At 49.5% G+C, this 18335-nt stretch overlaps 2 protein-coding genes and 1 non-coding gene across 3 annotated transcripts; 1 reads left to right on the forward strand and 2 right to left on the reverse strand.

The window, feature by feature from the left end:
- Positions 1-287: 287 nt before the first annotated feature.
- On the reverse strand, positions 288-8997 carry KHDC4 (KH domain containing 4, pre-mRNA splicing factor). The gene is made up of 14 exons (XM_042838471.1): positions 8951-8997; positions 8589-8826; positions 7737-7865; positions 7317-7396; positions 7173-7225; positions 6318-6481; positions 5791-6002; positions 5618-5678; positions 4961-5018; positions 4507-4760; positions 3849-4007; positions 2737-2849; positions 2463-2554; positions 288-1560 (listed from the first exon to the last, which is right to left on the reverse strand). The coding sequence occupies exons 1-14, from the start codon at positions 8995-8997 to the stop codon at positions 1361-1363; spliced, it is 1860 nt and encodes a 619-aa protein (XP_042694405.1). The 3' UTR covers positions 288-1360.
- LOC122171116 lies at positions 6091-6219 on the reverse strand. The gene has a single exon (XR_006171907.1).
- Positions 8998-9330: 333 nt separating the features above from the next.
- Positions 9331-17829, forward strand: LOC122171102 (EF-hand calcium-binding domain-containing protein 12-like). The gene is made up of 14 exons (XM_042838470.1): positions 9331-10163; positions 10385-10446; positions 10888-11047; positions 11223-11479; positions 12065-12138; positions 12720-12790; positions 13166-13262; positions 13831-14113; positions 14275-14454; positions 14889-15042; positions 15242-15480; positions 15603-15804; positions 16326-16524; positions 16624-17829. Exons 1-14 carry the CDS (start codon positions 10061-10063, stop codon positions 16778-16780), a joined length of 2238 nt encoding a protein of 745 aa, XP_042694404.1. The 5' UTR covers positions 9331-10060; the 3' UTR covers positions 16781-17829.
- The last annotated feature ends 506 nt before the right edge of the window (positions 17830-18335 follow it).

Consider the following 18335-nt stretch of genomic DNA (forward strand, 5'->3'; position numbering starts at 1 on the left):
GGCCCTCAGCGCGGCCCGGCCGCTCCGCTCCTCGCTCACCTCAGGCCGCTCCGTGACGCGTTTCACGCCGCCGCAACCGCGCGGCCCGGCGCCGAGCTCAGGCGGCGACCTCAAAATGGCGGCGGGGCCGCGCCAAAGAAAGACCGCCCCCATATAGCCACGCCCACATGGTCACATGACCGCGACCCTCCTCGGCCTCGCCCCTCCCTGACTTGGAACCATTCCCGATTGCGAAACGGGAGTTAAAGGCGCAGCTCACAACAAAGCCGCGAGCAGCAGCGCGTTTATACAGCATTTATACATTTATTTATAACGAAAGCACGGGTCTCAAGTATTTACAAGACGTAGGAAAGTCAATGTTTGTACAAAGGTGCCAGCCACTCCCAGCGCCAGGGAGCTACCAGTGCTGCTCCGGGAGCTGATGGCGTCCCACAGCCCAGCAGCTGTGCAGCACCCTGCCCTGCCACCACCGCCACGTCGTGCTTTGTGTCCATAAAGATATTCACACTCCGCTCCCCGTGCTTCACAGCGGGAGCGGCGCCTGCAGGCACGGCTCTGTGCCTCTCCTCCTTTGTCGAGCACCGTGAAACAGAACGGGGTGGAATCAAAGTGAGTTAAGAGAGTGGGAGAAGCTTGGAGAACCTGCAGGTCCCATACGAACTGCTGAGCAGAATGAAGGAGGCAGGGATTGCTGGAGGTGGGGGGGCAGCTGGCAGCCGGGGGCAGCAGCAGGATGAACCCACAAAGGACAAAACAACCCCCCCCCCCCAAGCACTTGGCTGGAACCAGAAGTCATGGGGTTAGAGAAACCACATTGCAAAGAAAACACAACGTGGAGTTACAACAGGAGATGCTTAAAGTAAAAGCAAAATTATCAACTTCAAGAAACGCAACCCAGCAAATTTCTGTGAACTATCGGACGCTGCTTTCCTTTGTTGAAAGTCCAAACATTGCATCCACACAGTCACCATTAACGGGACCGTGAGCACGGGCTGACAGCAGAAGCACTGAATAAAATACAACACCAGATGGGTGGTGAAGTCAGCGTGGCTGACAGCTTCCTTTTTTGTTTTTAAAGGGAAACAGAGGACAGGTTTCTCTTTCCAGAACCTCCCCCACGCTGTGAGGGACCGGCCCTGTCCAAATGCTATTTCAAATGGTTTTCATAGATGACAAATTCACTGCAGAAATAAAGAGTTTAAAAATAATGGAGCCCTTTCAAGGCGGAATACTGAACCTTTAGCTTCTGCAAATGTAAAAACAATGCATATTTGCAAAGTTCTTTTTGTAATATACATGCATTATTGCTAGAGGAAAAAAAATAATAATAAAGAGATGAATGAAGACAGTTCTGTAGCTTTTACGGTGCCATCCAAAATGGCATCTGTTGTTTGGCTCGCTGTTGTGAGGAAGGATACTGGTATCCCAAACTCCACCCCTGTGAAAAAGTACTTGCATTTTTATGGCCACCGTGTTCCTCCTCTTCATCTGATGAATCTCCAGCATATGCCACCAATCCAAAGCCCTTCTCGGATGTTTTCATCTTCTTTGCTTGATGATCTAGGGGGAGGGGGGGGAAAAAAAACAGAACAATCCCCCCAGCCCCCAAGAAGGAAAAATAAAAATAGAGAGAGATAAAATGCCCCAAAACAAGTTAATAAAAAAGATGTTAATTGTAAATCGTTAGTTGGACACCATTTTGAGGTCACAAGGCCAATGGTCATCCAAGGTCGAAGGCCACACGAAACAGCAGCAGCAACAGCACATGTGATCCATCAGAACCATGTAAGAGAACAGAGAAAGAAGAAAGAAACACACAAGAAAGGTCAAGTTAGCAAACGGGTCAAAGTGATGGCAATCGCACCGTTTTAGAGATCAACACGTACAGAAAAGTAGAACTTTTGCTCAAAAGAAAGCTAGCAGGAGAACAACCTCTGGGAGCAATACTGCAGAAAAACTAAGGTTAGACAAACTAACGTGGTTTGTACCTGCAGACTGGTATGGAAGGCACTAAACTACCAGGAGTTAAAGCGATCCCATGTTTTACCAAGCTGCAAACAGCCGATGTGTGACAGCCCTGAGAGAGGATGAAAGCTAACAACGCTCCTGTCTGCAGACAGGGTGACAGAACTCGTGTCTGTAAATACACACCTGAACCATAACTGACACTCCTCAGTGCTCCTAGAGATAGCTGTGCACAACGTAAAGCCATGACATCTGTTACAGAGCGAGCCCAGGAGATTGTGCTGACTGTGGGTCAAAGCTCAGCCCTCCTGCCTTCATCACACCCTCACCATTCACAGAGGCGTTTATTAAAGCACAACCAGTGATTTCAGAACGGGGCAATGATCTCCCTTCTACTGCACGCAGTAAAAAGGACACAAAAAACAATCGCCAATCTAAATGAGTGTTAAGACCACCGCAAACTCCACCGACAAACAGGTTCCACTCGTTGCACTCACCATGGCTGCCTGGTAAAGACCCCACACCATTTCTTTCTTCAGATTCTGATTTCATCCCAGTGACAGGAAAAGCTGGTGGAGGCATCAACTGCCTGTTCAAACACAAGCAAGCCTTCATTACCTTCTATTTATTTCTTAAGAGCAAGCACAAAGATAACAGCGACCGAATCCGAAACGCAGTCCTTGCCATTAACTCTCAGCTGGGCTCTGCGCCCCTTAAGAAGGACAGAAACGAACAGAGGAGCCAGCAGGCAGCGCAGGGCTCGTCCCATACCTGTCCCTCTCTCTCTCCTTTCCTGAGGAACTTGCTGACTTCGACCCGGCTCCATCGATTTCGCTCTGACTGGAGAAGCCTGTACCTAAATTAGTCATATGAATGGGTCCATGCTATGAGCAGAAAAACACACGGCATTAGCAAATCTACCACTACAACACAAGCTACAGCTCCTTAATGATACTGATAGGAAACCCAACTTTTCAGAGCATATTGCCAACTATTAGGAGCAGCCACTAATCACCTCTGTTCAGTACAATGCTTTTTTTTTCTTTTTTCCTACAAATACTGAGGGTGAAGTTGTAAAAACCTTCCTGACTCTGCTGTGGAAGCCACTCCAGCACCCCGTCCACCATCCCCGTTCTGCAGGACAGTGATGACAGCTGTTTGTTCCTGGTTTGACTCATTGCCTCTAATCAGCTCATTCTGAGTACTTAGAGGCCTCATGCCACAGTAAACTGTGCTTGACACATGTTAACAAGATCTGATGCTTAAGCAGATCTTTATTTTCTCCAGACCAAGCTTTTATTAATGGGTACTGCCTATGAGCATTTGCAGAACCTGCAATTTCTCACATAGAAGCCTGATGAAAAGCTCCGTTATTTAACATAAACTCAGCAACTTTTGCTGTCTAAAATGAACCAACAGTCACTTTCAACACTGGGATTCTAGAAATCCTCCCAAGCGCTGCCTGCAAGAAAGGGGAATGGGAAAACACAGACATTACACCCACCTCCCCTCCCTCTACAGAAGCCCATCCAAAAGACCCACAATAAAACAAATAGGGATTAAAAAAAAAGCCAATAACAAATCATCTCACTGTCACCTAACCAGGCACACGCTGCTGCCATCTCTTCGACCTGAATGCACTGCTGCTCTTCAGGAAAGAACACAGGCATGGAAAGCAAGCTGCCAACGCATCGGACAGCCCAGCCTGAGAGCAGAGCATCGGCTCAAAGAAATGGAAGCGTGGTCTCAATGTTTGCAGCCATCGCTGCTGCCTGCCCGAGGGCCTGTCTGAATTTTCGCACATAGACTTTGCTAACAACCATCCCTCTCTCCAGCCAAGTTCCATTTTGTCGAATGAAGTAAAATTGCTGATTTTATTCCACCTGATATCCCAGCAGTCCTGACTCCCTCTCATCGGGCAGCTCCTCGGTGAAACGCCTCTTTTGGCCTTGGGGATGGGCCTGGACTTGTGGCTGCGTACCAGCTGGCAGGCTTGTTTTGACCGGGGCAGCAGCAGGAAGGAAAGGAGCGCTCAGTGGACTCTGGCATGCAGAAATTAAAAACAAAGAAGATAATGCTTCATGTGCATATGATCAAGTCAATTCCACGTGAGGTTTCACACAGAGGATCAAAAAACGCAACCAATTTCTCTTTGCGGAACCTGAGAGGTGAAAAGGAAGTGCATAATTTAGAAGACAAGTACCTGCATTGCAGAATGCTCCCAGCTCTAAGTAATCACTGCCTGCAGCTCAGGCTCCCTGCACCCGCAATGCCTACAGTAACATTTTGCATCAATGGGTGACACCTCCCTGCATCACCCCTCATGTTAGCAGGGTGCAGCACGAAAAGAAACGCAGCCTGAAACTGTCATACGAAAAAATGAGTTGCTTGGCCAAAAGCATCAAAGCAACAACCCCAGATATCGGCTCTGTGTGCCCCAAGTTGTTCCCCATCTGGAAGGACTTCAAGTACGTCATTGTTAGCAAAGAAACAGCTGAGGAAGCCGACAGCTAGGAGGCAAATCGTTCATCTTAGCAGTACCTGCCCAGTGCTGGCTGGAGGCTGAACTTGAGATATTGGATACTGCGTCGGCACAGGTGGAACTCCTGCAGGAAGCGTTGTGAGGACGCCTGGGGCCATTGGCACTGCGGGTGGAACTATGCCTGGAACAGCATATGGAGGCTGAACCGGTTGCTGGGGAGGGGGAACGACAGGATAACCAGACTGATATCCATTGGAAGGGTAATATGATGGCTGAGAAGGAACGCTGTTGATAGCAGCAGGCTGTGCAAAGCCTGCAGAGACAAGAGGAGGAAAAAAGGGCCATCGTTAATGCAGCCAAGAGTCACAAAAGCAGTGAACTAGTTACAAAGGGTAAAGGAAACACGGCTGCTTTCGACACAAGGAGCAAAACACAAAGACTTCCACAAAGGCCTTCCGCCAAACCCAGCTCCACAAAACACAACACCAAAGGTTTCAGTCTTGCCAACGTTACCTGCCAAAGGTACAGCTGTCGTTATCTGATTCACAAACCGGGAGTATTCAGCATGGACCTGCAAAGGACGTTCAGAGGTGAGAAAGTGAGCATCCGATTCCCACACCGCAATCTCGCAGGCAAAGGGCAGCTGCCTGCTCATAAAACCACAAGGGAACTTTGACTGCAGGACACGCTGCACACAAAGGCACAGCAAGAATCCAAACATGAAAGCTGAAAAAAGATCAGGAATTCAAAGCAAAACCTACCAAAACAAAAGAAAAGTGGAACAAACCACTCATCCTGCTGGCCTGAGTCACAGTTGTGTAAAATGCAGGAAAGCCTTTCAGAGGATATACAGCATGGCAAGGGAGCTGCTTTGTTAAAAACAAAACACTTAAAGCATCTAAAAGCTCCCAGACGTGTTTGTCAATATTTGTCCTTGGATATGGGCTGCAGAAAGGCTCTGTCTGACAGGAGTTTACTCTCTTTTCAGTACTCTGCTTTGCTGCATTCAAGTTAAAAAGACTGAGAAATGAATTTCACACGTTTGAGAGATCAAGAACATTCTTCTGGTGCCAACCATAAGAATCTCTTTAGGAGAAAGAGACTGTGTGCCTCTGGACATTGTTTAAAGCTAAAGCAAGATGAACTCTGAAACTCATAAGAGCTACTCACGGTTTGCAACAGATTTTCACACAGCTTTTTAGCAGCTGCCAAACCTTCTGGCTTTGGGTGACTGAAAACAAAAAGAAAAATCCATAAGCACAAACATTTATACTGACCTGGGCAGCTCTTCCTTCACAGCAACCTGCTGCCAGACGTTTGCGTTTTAGGGAGCCTCAGCATACCTGATGTAGATGTACATGGGTTCAAAAGCTTCTCTGCCTGATGCTGGCTCGATGCAACCCGAGCCTTTTCCACGAAGGAAGACTTTGGCACCTGTTTCAATCTGAATGTGCTGCAGATAGGAGCAGCCGGGCCCTTCCACCTTCTCCTTCACATTAAATGTAGGTACAGCATGCTCCAGACCGACAAATAATTTGTCCTGAACGTAATGCATCTGTGAATGTAGAAGTAAAAGCTGACTGTTTCACTCTTAGGATGAGGATGTTGCTTTCACTAGAGGCCAGAAGTCAAGTCAGAACGCTCAGTGTTGGATGGCACAGTGGGCCCTTTGCCTTCCTCTCCATAGGACTGCTCTCTCCATCCCTTTTCTTCTAGGAGATCACTGTCACCTGAGCCTCACCCTTCAGACTCAGTCTGACCAGTCCTCCAGTTCCCACCACGGCCCCATAAGCATTTATTTCTCTCCATAAGCAGCACGTGACAAGCATACTTGTAATTAACTAATTAAAGTCACGAACCAATCACTCACCCCTGACTGGAATGGAGGCTTCTGACCAACTGCTGGAGACATCTGAGCGATGGGGGCTGGCTGGTGGTACACAGTCACTGTAGCTCCATTGAATGTTGGACTGGAACCTGTGGCAGCCTTCACTACTCCATTAGTAATTATCTCCTTAATACGATTAACAGCTCCTAGTGAACAGGATATGAAATCCACTTGTATTTCAGCAGTGGGAAGTTCCTAACAGCCCCCAGCGCTCCCCACAAAATCATCTGTGCTGACAGGATACACAGATATTCATCTTTTGGTAAACACAACAGATGTGGCGCACCATGCCAGCACTAAGAGATGTCCTCATGCCCAACGGGGAAGCAAACATGACAAAAACATCCCTAACCCTGCTCTGAATTCACAACTGCACGAATGAGCAAGGTAAGAAAAACTGCTGGCTGTAGGAGGTAAATACAGGTGGGCAGCTCTACGGTTAGCTTGAGAACATGAGCAAAATGCCTTCAGCTTCTGCATGCAGAAGGAAGTTCCTCGTGAGAAACTGCTCTGCTGCTGCATCCTGGTATGTGATGAGTTGTTATTTCTGCTGGTAAGCTCATGGCCACGGCTCCAAAGGGGTTGGTGGACATCTCAGTGCTCAGCCACCCCCAGAAACACGAGCACCTCCCCATTAAACTGATGGCTGTTAACTGCCCTCTGTCTGCTCCCCTTCAGGATCCACAAACCTCACAGTGAAGCACTGGTGCTTTCGCATTATGCTGATCAACACAGATTATTTACAGTGCAAATCCCCATCAGCCACAACAAAACCCAAGACTGCCTGAACACGTTGCCAATAAGGAGCACGAGAAGTGGAATGCTTGGCACACTTACTGTCAACCAGCTCCCTTGTCTGACCCTGGACATGAAGATACAGAGGGCGATCTCTAGGGAGAAAACATCAAACATCCCATGACATAACAGAGTGAGAACCTCGTCACTTCAACACCCAACTGCAGACAAAGCAGAAATACAAACCCAGGTCCCACTTTTGCTTTCTCCTCTGCAGTCATGAACCGCCCTCGAGTAGAGACAGCAGCTCCACTCAGTCGACTTATCTGAAAGCAATTAAGAAAACAGAAAAGCTTAGTGATAACAAGAACACACACAGCTTCAAAGCAGTTCAAGTTAAGTTGCCTTACAAAGAGACTAGAAAATGTTATTAAGAGAATGTAAGAGAATGAACAGTGCTGCTGAAGAACACTGGCTGTGCTGCCTCACCTCATGACAGGAGGCAATACTGAACAAACCCACCAACCACTAAACAAAGCACCTTAGAAAACACTGTTTTCGTAACAGAAAGCTGAACACACGTTGCCACAAGCTCTTTTAACCTCAACAAAGACGCAGACCTCGAGCTGCCAAGCCAAAGAATGCAGATCCAGCTCCTGAACGTACCTCATCCTGCGTCTGCCCCCTCGTCAGGAGGTTTCTGCATGTGAGGGGCACGTCGTTGATTTCCACCTCTGCCACCACGAGGTCATCTTTGCTTTTATTTGTGGCCGGGCCTTTCCCCAGAGCCTGCAGCTTCAAAAACAAGCGTTGCAAAGACCGGTGGTTGGAAAACCAAGTAATAAGCAAACAGAGCCTACAGGTCCAGGTTGGGTGAGCAGCCATTTTAATTTCCTGTTACATCTGTTGAACCCTCAAATCCATAAAATTATTCACAGGAAGTGCTTTAAAACGAAAATTTTAATCACTTAACACCCCACAGCTTCAAAATCAAGTGATAAACATTATTAGATTTATTTTCAGGAGATTTTGAGGTAATAATTAGTACTGGAGCTCTGCAAAAGGAGAAATAGACATAGAGACGAGCAACAACACTGCGCCAATGGAATCCACAGCGTCGTTCACTTGGACTGGCATTCCTGACCAATGCTGTGCTCCCAGAGGAGCGCTCACTGCTGCACCTCACGGTCAGAAGGCAGCAAGAAGTGCTTTCCATGCACAGAGAGCAGAGAACCATCTCTGGTGACTGCAATGTGGGGCACATTTGGTGTCCTTACGTGTTACCTACAAATAACTCCAATGACAAAACCACTGCTTGCTCTCAGACCGCTTCAAATGTGGAACTCTCAGAACACGCAGCTGTGCCACCCTATCAGACTGAAAACATAAATAACCTCCCCCGTTGTTGCCTTACGCCCCACTCCACTTTTCCCACGTATTCCTGAAAACTACTTGAGAAAACAGCAGATCGCCCTAACCCCCTCCCGGGGCCCAGCGCTCCCCCCGCCCCTCTCTCACCTTATCCGCCGCGTTAGGCGCCGGCTTCAGCTTCCCTTTGGCCATTAACATCGCGTTGATCTTCGCTGCCACAGCCGCGGCCGCATCCAGAGCCCCCGACGGAGCCGCGGAGCTCTCGGAGACCCCCACGGCGGTGCCGCCATCTCCGCCGCCGGGGAAAGGCCGGCCGGGCAGCGGAGCCGCGCCAGAGAGAAGGAAGGCGGGGGCCGGGCCGGGCTGATCCCATTTGCTGCGCCGCCTGCAAGCGGAGCAGATCGAGGAGTGCCTTCAACGCCCGCCCGTTGGAGGCCCGGCGCCCGTCGCTCCGCGGAACCGCCGCCCCGAGGCCTCCCCGCCGCAGCGCCCGCAGCCCCCGGCCTCACCCGCCCGCGGTCCCAGCGTCGCGCTGCCCGCCGCCTCCCGCTGACATGGCTCCGGCCCGGCTCCACCGCCTCCGCGCGAACCGCAGCGTCATTTCCGGCCAACGCGCGGCGCCGCAACGTCACTTCCGGCCGTTGCCATAACGACGGCGCACGCTCGACACCGCGCGATTTCTCTCACGCCAGATGGACCAGGCCCTCCATGGACAGACGGGAGGGAAGGCCGAGAACCGACAGCGGGCAAGCGAGGTGGAGCGGGGCGGGACCAGAGACGTGGCGGACCTCCCACTTCAGGGCTACGAACGCGGCCCAGCCTTGTTCAGGCCCGGCCTAAGCGAGGAGCGCCACAGCGCCCAGTGCCCGGTTTGCTGTTTCCCAGCGTCTTTACTTTCTCACCGAGTGTGACCAAATGCCCTCGATTCGTTTCGTGAGGGTCTCAGGTGTCGTCTGACCCCCTGGGATGGACCTTGGGGTTCTTAGGAGTCGCAGACGCAATGACTGCCACGCAGATGGAGCTGTAATGAAGGCTTTATTATTTCGCAGACTTTTGTAAGCAGTGCAGGATATCAGTATCAGCAGGATATCAGTAATCAGAATCGGCACTTCATTAGTAGCGGCCTAGAGTCATGAGGTGTGCCCTCATCACCTGGACCAGGCCAAACCCTAACGCTGCTCACTCTGAAGGTCATAATCTGACCCCAGAACGCATCCAAAGGAAAACATGTGGCTCGATCCATCCTCAGAGGTGCCCCTGCCTGAGGGGATTTCTGTTGGCTGCAGCTCCAGCCTGCAGCCCATGGGCGGGTGCTGCCCAGCTCCCAGCGTTCCATGGCACACCCTGTTCCCCTTTGTGTCATCATCTGAGATCACAAAGGGACAGAAGCCTCTACATCAGTGTTGGCTCAGGCCCCACTCAGTGCCTTCTGGCAGTCGCAGAGTTGCCCTCGCATCCAGTTTTCTCTAGAGGACACAAGGAGTCTCTTGTACCTCAGAGGATAAAGGAGAAGAGAGCTATTCGGCGAAGGACAGAGAAGGGTATCAGAAGTGTTTCCTGGTAGGAAACATCAGAAACCTTTCGTTCTTTAGCTTCACGTGCCCACCTGAAGCAAGAGCATGGTCGGCCTGCTAGAGCTGATCACTAACATCGAGCATTGGAACGAGACTGATGGCTGCAGCACAGTCACGTTTCCCACACTCAAGAAGCTTTCCACCAATGGTAAGGCATTTGGGACAACTCAGGAGATCTATTTGCTCCTGAGCTGTAGACCTCTCCCAGTACTTTTAGTCCGAAGTCTATCCAAAATTCAGTCCATGTCATGGATGAATTTACCCCAGGAGCTGTGGTAGATCACACTTGCCATCTCCTTGTTTAGAAACGTGCTAACAGGCCACAAACTTGCTGACTTAAAGCATTCTGTGTCTCTTCTTGCATTGCAGATGTCACTTCCATTTGGAACAGTGTTTTCAAGCGTGTTCAGCAATTGCTCCTGCTGAAAAAGGTGGGACTGCACCCTACCCCTCCCCTTGCCCAACGGCCTCCCCTTGCCCAATGGCTGCAATAGTCCAGGTAGCCCTAGACCAACAAGTGCCCTTGCTCTTCCACATACAGACGTGCCACAGATGTGCCAAAGACCACTTCCTTCAATCACTGAAGATATTAAAATAGTTAGAAGTACAGTACCTATGCCAAATACAGTAATGCAAATAATAGCACCCAAAAGTATTCCCAATTTGCTTCTCTGTTCCTCGCTCCTAGAGTGCAGAGCACACACACAACTGGGGATGCTTGGAGAGCAAAGGAAAGGGAAAGAATGTGTCCAAGTGCCTGTCTTTTCCAGCCCCCCCGTCTCAGTGTTCTGCATTAGGAGTGGGGAAGCCATGGGACACCCCTCTGCAAGCTGCCACAAGTCCTCACTCTGTCCTTCTCCTTTTTGTTCCAGCCTCCGGCTGTCAGCGTCACCGGACTGGGGACATTTTGGATTCAAAAATGGCAAGCCCTTGAGGATGGCAAGATCCTCACGTTTCAGAGACCGCTGTTTTTGCTGTCCAAGGCTGTTACACAGATCCGGGATTTCAAATACTTTCCGATACGCTTGCCTGGTAAGACTAATTAAGCAAAAATTTGGCTTAAATACATTTGCTCACTTATCCTAATTTGCAATCCTTGGTGGTTAAGACAGCACTCTGGCAGTGCACTTAAACCAGAAGCTCCTGGTGTGTTACCTGCATCTGCTCAGCTGCTGTGTGACTCAGTCACCTTGTTCCTCTTTTCCAGCTGACAGTGAGATAGCGGAGCTGAACTGTGAGACCATACGCCTGCACAGCTCCTATTCTCAGCAAACAGTGCAGGGCTGTCTGTTGGAGACCTTGGAGTACTTCTACCACATCCTAACAAATGGAGAAGATGCAGACTTCACATTCAAGGACATCGGCACTCTCGCAATCCGAGCGGAGCAGGTGGAAATGACATTCTGTGAAGACTTTTTACTGCATCTTAACACGTCTACATACCTGGTACAAAAGCTTTTCAATGTAAGTGTTTTGGTTTTTTCCTGCACTTCTTACAGCGGGTTTGAAATCCTGTACAAAGCCAGGGAACCCAGCTCTGCTGCCAGCCGTGAGCTGCCAGGCCACTGGAGCTAGGCATGCAGCAGTGAAAACTGTCTCTGTGTTCTTTCTTGTATTTGCACTAGTTCAGAGGTGCTGGGAATGAACACAGTCTTATTTTTGCTGGCAGGGCATAGCCCTGGAAAAGCCTCACCACAAAGAGGAAAAAGGCCAAAGCAGTGGTGGGGCCAAAGCTGTTTGATGATGAAAGCAGCAGCCAGAAACCCGGACTCAGGACAGGCCTTCCATTGTGTTTGCTCCATTGCCTTGTTCAGTGCTGAACAAGTGGCTGCTCTGCTGGCTGAGCTGCTGAGCGCCGTCCTTGCAGTAAGGCTGGCAACACTCCTCATCCTATCAGAATATGTGCCATGCAGCTTGCTTTGGCAAGAGGCTGAGGCACTCGTCAAGAAGTTTCCTGAGAGACAGTGAATTCTTCCACGTGTAGAAAAGCCTTTGTGAGCACTGAGATTCTTTCCCTGAAGTCACATCAGGTCTTTCTGTCACTTGCAGAAAAGATGGGTCGTCTCGGACAAAGAAACTGCTCTCCTGCCGAGCCCACTTGGCCAAGTCCACCTGTTGCCAGAGTGAGTATATTTGTTCCCGGAACTTATCTGGGCAAGTTTGGATGTGCTCAGCTCACATTTGGTTGTTTCAGCTCATATTTTGGCTCTTTCAAACGGTTTGGCAGCTCATTTTTTCCTTGCTTTTGCTAAGCTTGGACTTAACGTTCCTGATTGTGCCCTGCATTTTACCATTCATCCAATCAGAGGGAACTGGTTTGCACTGCAGAGACATTTAGGCAATGCTCTGATGTTTCCTCCACCTCTTTTCTGCACTCAAGACTGCCAAAACATTGAACAAAAGGCAGATCCTAATATTGCTGTCGTTTTCAACACAACATGGAAAGCATCTCTCAGAACGTGGAACAAAAGTAGATGATGCGTGTCCTCTGCCCGTGGCGTTTCCACGTTTGTTGTGAAAGTCACATCCATCTCACTACCTCTGAAATGCCTTCTTGTGTCAAGAGGGGCTGCTGAGCTGTTCCTGAGGCCAGCACTGTTCACTGGCTCCTGTTTAGGGCACATAATTTAGTCTGTACAGATACTTGGCACTGATCTGGCAAAGGAGCCCTTTTCACAGAATGGCACCTTCTTCCTATTTCCAGGTTTGTGATCAAGGAGGTTCCTCAGCTTGCTACGATGCCAATGCCAGAGGAAAAGCTACTTGAAAGAAAAGGTAACATTAATGACTGATCCTTGAGAGGTTTGTGCCTCTCCCTGTGCTCCTTCCCAGTGGCTGCTTAGAGCCTGTGGTACAACGAGATGCCTGGGGCAGCACTCTGTGTGCCTCTGTCCACAACTTCTGGTAAACATCAAGAGACACCTTTGGAACAAGATGGGACGTGTGTCCCCCCTGCCTTCCATGCCCCACAGTGCATCTCTTCCACGTTATGAGTTTGTGCTGGAGAGAGTGAATTTCTAGGAAGTTCAGCATTGGGAATTACAAACGCTGTCTTAAGTTCTGGGGATCAGAACAGCTCCTGAAATCAGAGTGCTGTTATGCAGCTCTGTGCCTGCAGTTCTGAGAGCCTTTCTCCTTTCCTGTTTACAGAGTCTCTTCTCTGCAAGCTACGCAGACTACGAAGGACCATTTCTCTCAGCACATTAACCTCAGCTGAGAGCGACAGTGAAGAGGAGCCTGCTGACAGGTGACAGTCGTCAAGGATTTGAGTGGAGTGCTCTTGTGCCTGCGTGACATTGGCACTGATGCTGCTCTTTCAGCAAAGCAGCATTCCAATCAACGTGTCCCAAGGAGGCAGAGCAGCATCTGTCTGCGGTGCTTCTTCATGCTTCCTTTAGTTCCTGAAAAGCCTCTTTGTTGGTAATGCTGAGGACATGAACAGGCTTCATGGCTCTAGCCCATCTTTTCTGCCTTTGGCAGTAACGACTCCTTTTCCTTCACTAAGTAATGCAGTATTTGAGACCACATCAGGCCAGGAAGGGGGATGCCAGCATGGCCAGTCATTGCACAAGGCACAGTTCCTCATTCCATCAAGAGGGACAAAGAGCTGTGTGTCCTGAACTTTCCTTAGAGAAAACCCTCGTTCCCTTGGTGGCACATCTGAGCATTACAGCTCAGTGCTGTTATCCCCCACCTGCTGGTGGGAAGACAGTTGGATGAAGAGACTTCATCCTGCTGAGGAAGAGGGCTGGATGGAGAAGAAATTCCTCCTGCACTCAGACCGACTCCCCTTGGTCTGTTCGTTGTTTTTTTAGACCTCTCCCACAAGTGCCAGCTGCAGAAGGAAGGCAGGAGAAAAGAAGTCCCACCTTTCCAGTGGTCATTTCTCATCCTGAAGATGATCCAGATAAGCTGTCGGCTTGGATCCAGGAGAGGAAGCGATTCATTTCTCAGCTAGAAAGCTCTGTAGACATTGAGAAATGGCTGAGAAATAAATCTTCCCGGAGCCAGGTGGAAGAGAGAGTCTGGGAACGCATAAAGTTACGCAGAGCAGAGAGAAGGGCTGAACGCAAAGCAGCTGTGACTGATAAACTGGGCGTAAGTAGATGTTGTGTTACTTCAGCCTTGGGATCACTGCACTGCATCCTCTGTGGCCTTAATCAGTAGAGCGATGCTGCTCTGTCCCAGCCACTCGCACGTCTCCTGGCGTGGTGATTCTGGCAGTGGGGATGGCAGGGTGTTTTCCAATTCCTTTCCAGGACACAACACCAGCAAGCAGCAAGCCTCAGCCCCCTCCTTGCATACCGTACCCCGAGGCTCTCATTGCACTGCATAACCTCCTGCGCAAACGGAAGACAACGCTGGTGAATATCTTCAAGAAAGCTGGCATGGAAGGCAGAAATATCAAGAAAGCAGACTTCATTAAAATCATCAAGCAGGTATGGAGGGCACAGGAAAGCAATAAACAGCTCATGCTGACCCTCACCTTCCACAGGCTTCAGTGGTAAAGAGTTGTCAGGATCACATTCAGGTCGATTAGGGCTTAGCACTTCAGACACTTTCTGATAGTCTGGCCCATGACAAAATATATTCTTGATACCCAGGGGGCTGGGAAGCTTAGCACAGTAAAAGCCGAGAGCTCAGCAGGGCTGGCAGTGGGCAACCCTGCCTGTGGCAGGGCAGTTGGAACTCGATGATCCCTGAAGTCCCCTCCAACCCCAGCTATTCTCTGATTCAGAGGGCAGCAGCACAGCGGTCCATTTGTCAGTGTTTGGTAACCCCACGTAAAGCTCACCCGGTGGCCTCCTGCTCTGGGGTCAGCCTTGTTTGTTGTTTTATTGATCACACTGCCATTTTCTGTTTTGGTTGTCAGGCAAACATTCCCATCAACGAAAAGGAGCTGGAGGATGTGATCATCTTTTTGACTGCCCCTAACCGTGGGAAATATACGACCGTGGAAAAGCTAATGGAAAGTCAAAATGAGTGGCTGGAAATGAAGAAAAAAGAATCCAGAGAGACCAAAGGGGGTAAGAGGAGAACACTGGGCAGGGAAACTCTCTCTGTATCTTTTCAGACTATGGAATGTCTCCATGAGATGCATCTGCTGGGGGCTATAATGCACAAAATGCCAAAGTCCTTTGCCTTACAAGCATTGGTCAGCCCTGATGTTTCCTTCTGCTACTGTCTAACATGGTTTCTCTGGGCTTTCTTTTTGAACTCTTCCAGATGCAAAGACTCAGCCCCATAAAGCCACATGCAAATCTGCCACACCTCCACGTTCTGTTGAGGGCAGAGCCAAAGAGATGGATCCTACCAAGCCCCCAGTGAAGTTAACACCCTTAGAAGTTACCCCAGTCCATGCTGAGCCAGCACAAACACATCAAACAGCCCATGAAAAGACAGACTCTCCAAAACCATCTGGAGACGGGACACAGAAAACTGTCCAGAGACGAGAGGTGAAAAAGGTACTGCTCACGTGGCAACCAAACCCTCTTGAGATTAATCCCCATCTGGAGCTTCTCCAAAGAGAATGGAGCAACTCCAGCGCAGTGCTGAATGCTAATCAGAGCCCTTCTTTTGCTTACAGGGCAAGGGCAGCCCAATCAGATCTCAGCTGGAGAGATCTGGGGAGCTAACTGTTAAAGAGCACTGCTTCCCATCAACTACAAGCAGTGCCATGGGTGCACTGGTCGACCAGTACCGCAGCAAGGCGGCTGCGAGTTACCTGAATTCCTCCAAGCTGTGCAAAGAGCGTGACATTCATCTCGCCGAGTCAGTGCTGCAGAGAGGTAATGCAACCCCCAGGGCCTGAGGTGAATCTGACAAGCTCGTCCCTTCCCCTGCCCAGAAACACCAGTGTATGGGGAGGGGAGCTGCTTTTGGAGAATACTTGCAGCCCTTGGAGGACTGGTTAGGATCAGCAATCCCATCAGTGTAGATGAGCGCGCAGAGCGCTCCAGATCATGGCCAGGTTCAGCTAAGAGCACAAATGATGAGGCAAACTCATGGCAGTGGTACAGGGAAGGCAAAACTGGGAAGTCAGGCCCCTGTTAGGTTCAGTGGGTCCATGGCCAGGCAGAGCCATGGCTGTGGCTGAACTGAGGTCTCAACTGAAATGGGGCTCCTGATCCCAGGGCAGAGAGTGCAGGCAGAAGCCCCACACAAAGCTGCTTAGGGCTGCTGAGGCCTCTCAGCACACGCTGGGCCATCATCCACACATTCCTGCCTTACACAGTAGCTGTGACCACTCCAGGGCAGCATCACAGACATAAACTAGAGGTGACCTAGATTGGCTGTGCTTTGCCAACAGGCCTGCTGCACCCAGGAGACAAAACCATCAAAAAAGGACGATATCTGAGGAAGATCAGGCAGCCTGGAGGATACTACAACATAGGACTTCCCGATACGTCCTCAGCTCTGAGCATGTCCAGGTCATCAAAAAGTACAGCTGGAAACCTGGGCAAAGAAGGCAAAAACAAGAAGGCTTCAGAGGAGTTTTGCCATTACGAGTAAGAGTGGTCATATTGCCTAGAAGTTTATGCTCATAAAACAGGCTTCATTCTTTCTTATTCTCATTTTATTTTCTTTTTTCCTTTTTTTCTTCTCAGCTCTCATCAGAGGAATCAGAAAGAAAAGAGCAACAGGTTCTGGCCAGGTCACCTTCTGGACAAGATGCGCCTCTGCATTCCAGAAGAGAAGACCAACAGGGCGCACCCCTTGTTCAGCTGTGTTCGCCCAACCCGGCCTGCATACAAGATTATCTAAAACCACAACCAGGACCAGCCAGCCACTGTCTGTGTCCACCAGAGACGTGGCATCCAAGTCTCATTCCATCTGAAGGTCTTCCAGCAGCACAAGATGTGCACAGAACGTTGCATTTCATCATCAGCTCAAGAGATCTGAGCCGTTCTGATAAAGCACAGACACAGAATACCCTGAGCTGGAATGGACCCACAGAAGTCATCTGGTCCAACAATTCAAACCCAAATAAAAAACATCATCCATCCAATTCTCAGGACTACTTGCATTCTATAAATGGAGAAATAGAGATAAGCAACAACACTGCGCCAATGGAATCCACAGCGTCGTTCACTTGAACTGGCATTCCTGACCAATGCTGTGCTCCCAGAGGAGCGCTCACTGCTGCACCTCACGGTCAGAAGGCAGCAAGAAGTGCTTTCCATGCACAGAGAGCAGAGAACCATCTCTGGTGACTGCAATGTGGGGCACATTTGGTGTCCTTATGTGTTACCTACAAGTAACTCCAATGACAAAACCACTGCTCATTTTGTGAACGGTTCAAATTAGATATGGAGGTTGTCTGCCCTGCCTGTGGCAGGGGGTTGCAGCCTGATGATCTTTGAGGTCCCTTTCAACCCAAGCCATTCTATCATTCAAATTACCAAGAAGGTAATGCAGAGGCCAAGCACATGGCACACTAAATGCGACAAGCTAGCTCCTGTCTCCTGCCATGCCCAGAAGCATGAGCACTGTATGGGGCGAGGAGCTGCAGATGGAGCGTGCTTGCAGCCCTTGGAGGGCCATGGCAGATAATGCTGCCAGGATCAGCACTCCCATCAGTGGGCTACAGCTGAGAGAGCAGAGTGCCCCAGATCAGCCACAGCCCATTCACCTGGGTTTGAAGCCAGGTTCAACCAACAGTGTGAACCAAGACAGGAGCTCGTGCTGGAGGGGCAGAGCGGGGATGTCAGAGTCTGGTCAGGTTCACACAGGTAAACCAGCCATTACTGGCCCACTGGTGGCCTTTTATCATCTGTTTCTTAGAATGCTTTGTTCCGATAGGTTGTGTATCAATATTGGTTGTTAAAAGCAATAAAACTTCCAAAAAGTTTGTCTTGCATCTAAAAAGGTTCTACTTATTTTATCAATCCGTGCTGCTTTTCGACTGATAGTTCTGCAGTATCAGCATTACAGCTGCAATGTGGTAACAAATACAGCAAATCAAAGCAAAACCGGGGAGAAAAAATAAAATGTGAGAAGTCTCAGATCTCTGGGCTCCAAAATGACCTGAAAGTCATTCAGTGTCCATGGGGAGGCCTCTCTTCAGAGCCTGTTTGAGTCTGCAATTCTGCTGAATGCTTTAATATCTCGCATAGGGGAATTTAGCACTTATTTTTAAGACTGTCTGCTGAAAGAACCCAACTTGTTTGCAATTTACACTGAATCCACTGAATGCAGTTAGGAACAGTTTGTTCTCTCTTCCTGTGTTTTCTATTAAGGAAAAGCCGTAATTAATATTACTCATGTTCTGATCAGAGCACAGCAGGCATGGACCTCATGGCTGCTCTTTGGGGCAGGG

Source organism: Centrocercus urophasianus, unplaced genomic scaffold (genome assembly GCF_019232065.1).
Source record: "Centrocercus urophasianus isolate 14NV4802_14NV808 unplaced genomic scaffold, USGS_Curo_1.0 seq_806, whole genome shotgun sequence".
NCBI lineage: Eukaryota > Metazoa > Chordata > Aves > Galliformes > Phasianidae > Centrocercus > Centrocercus urophasianus.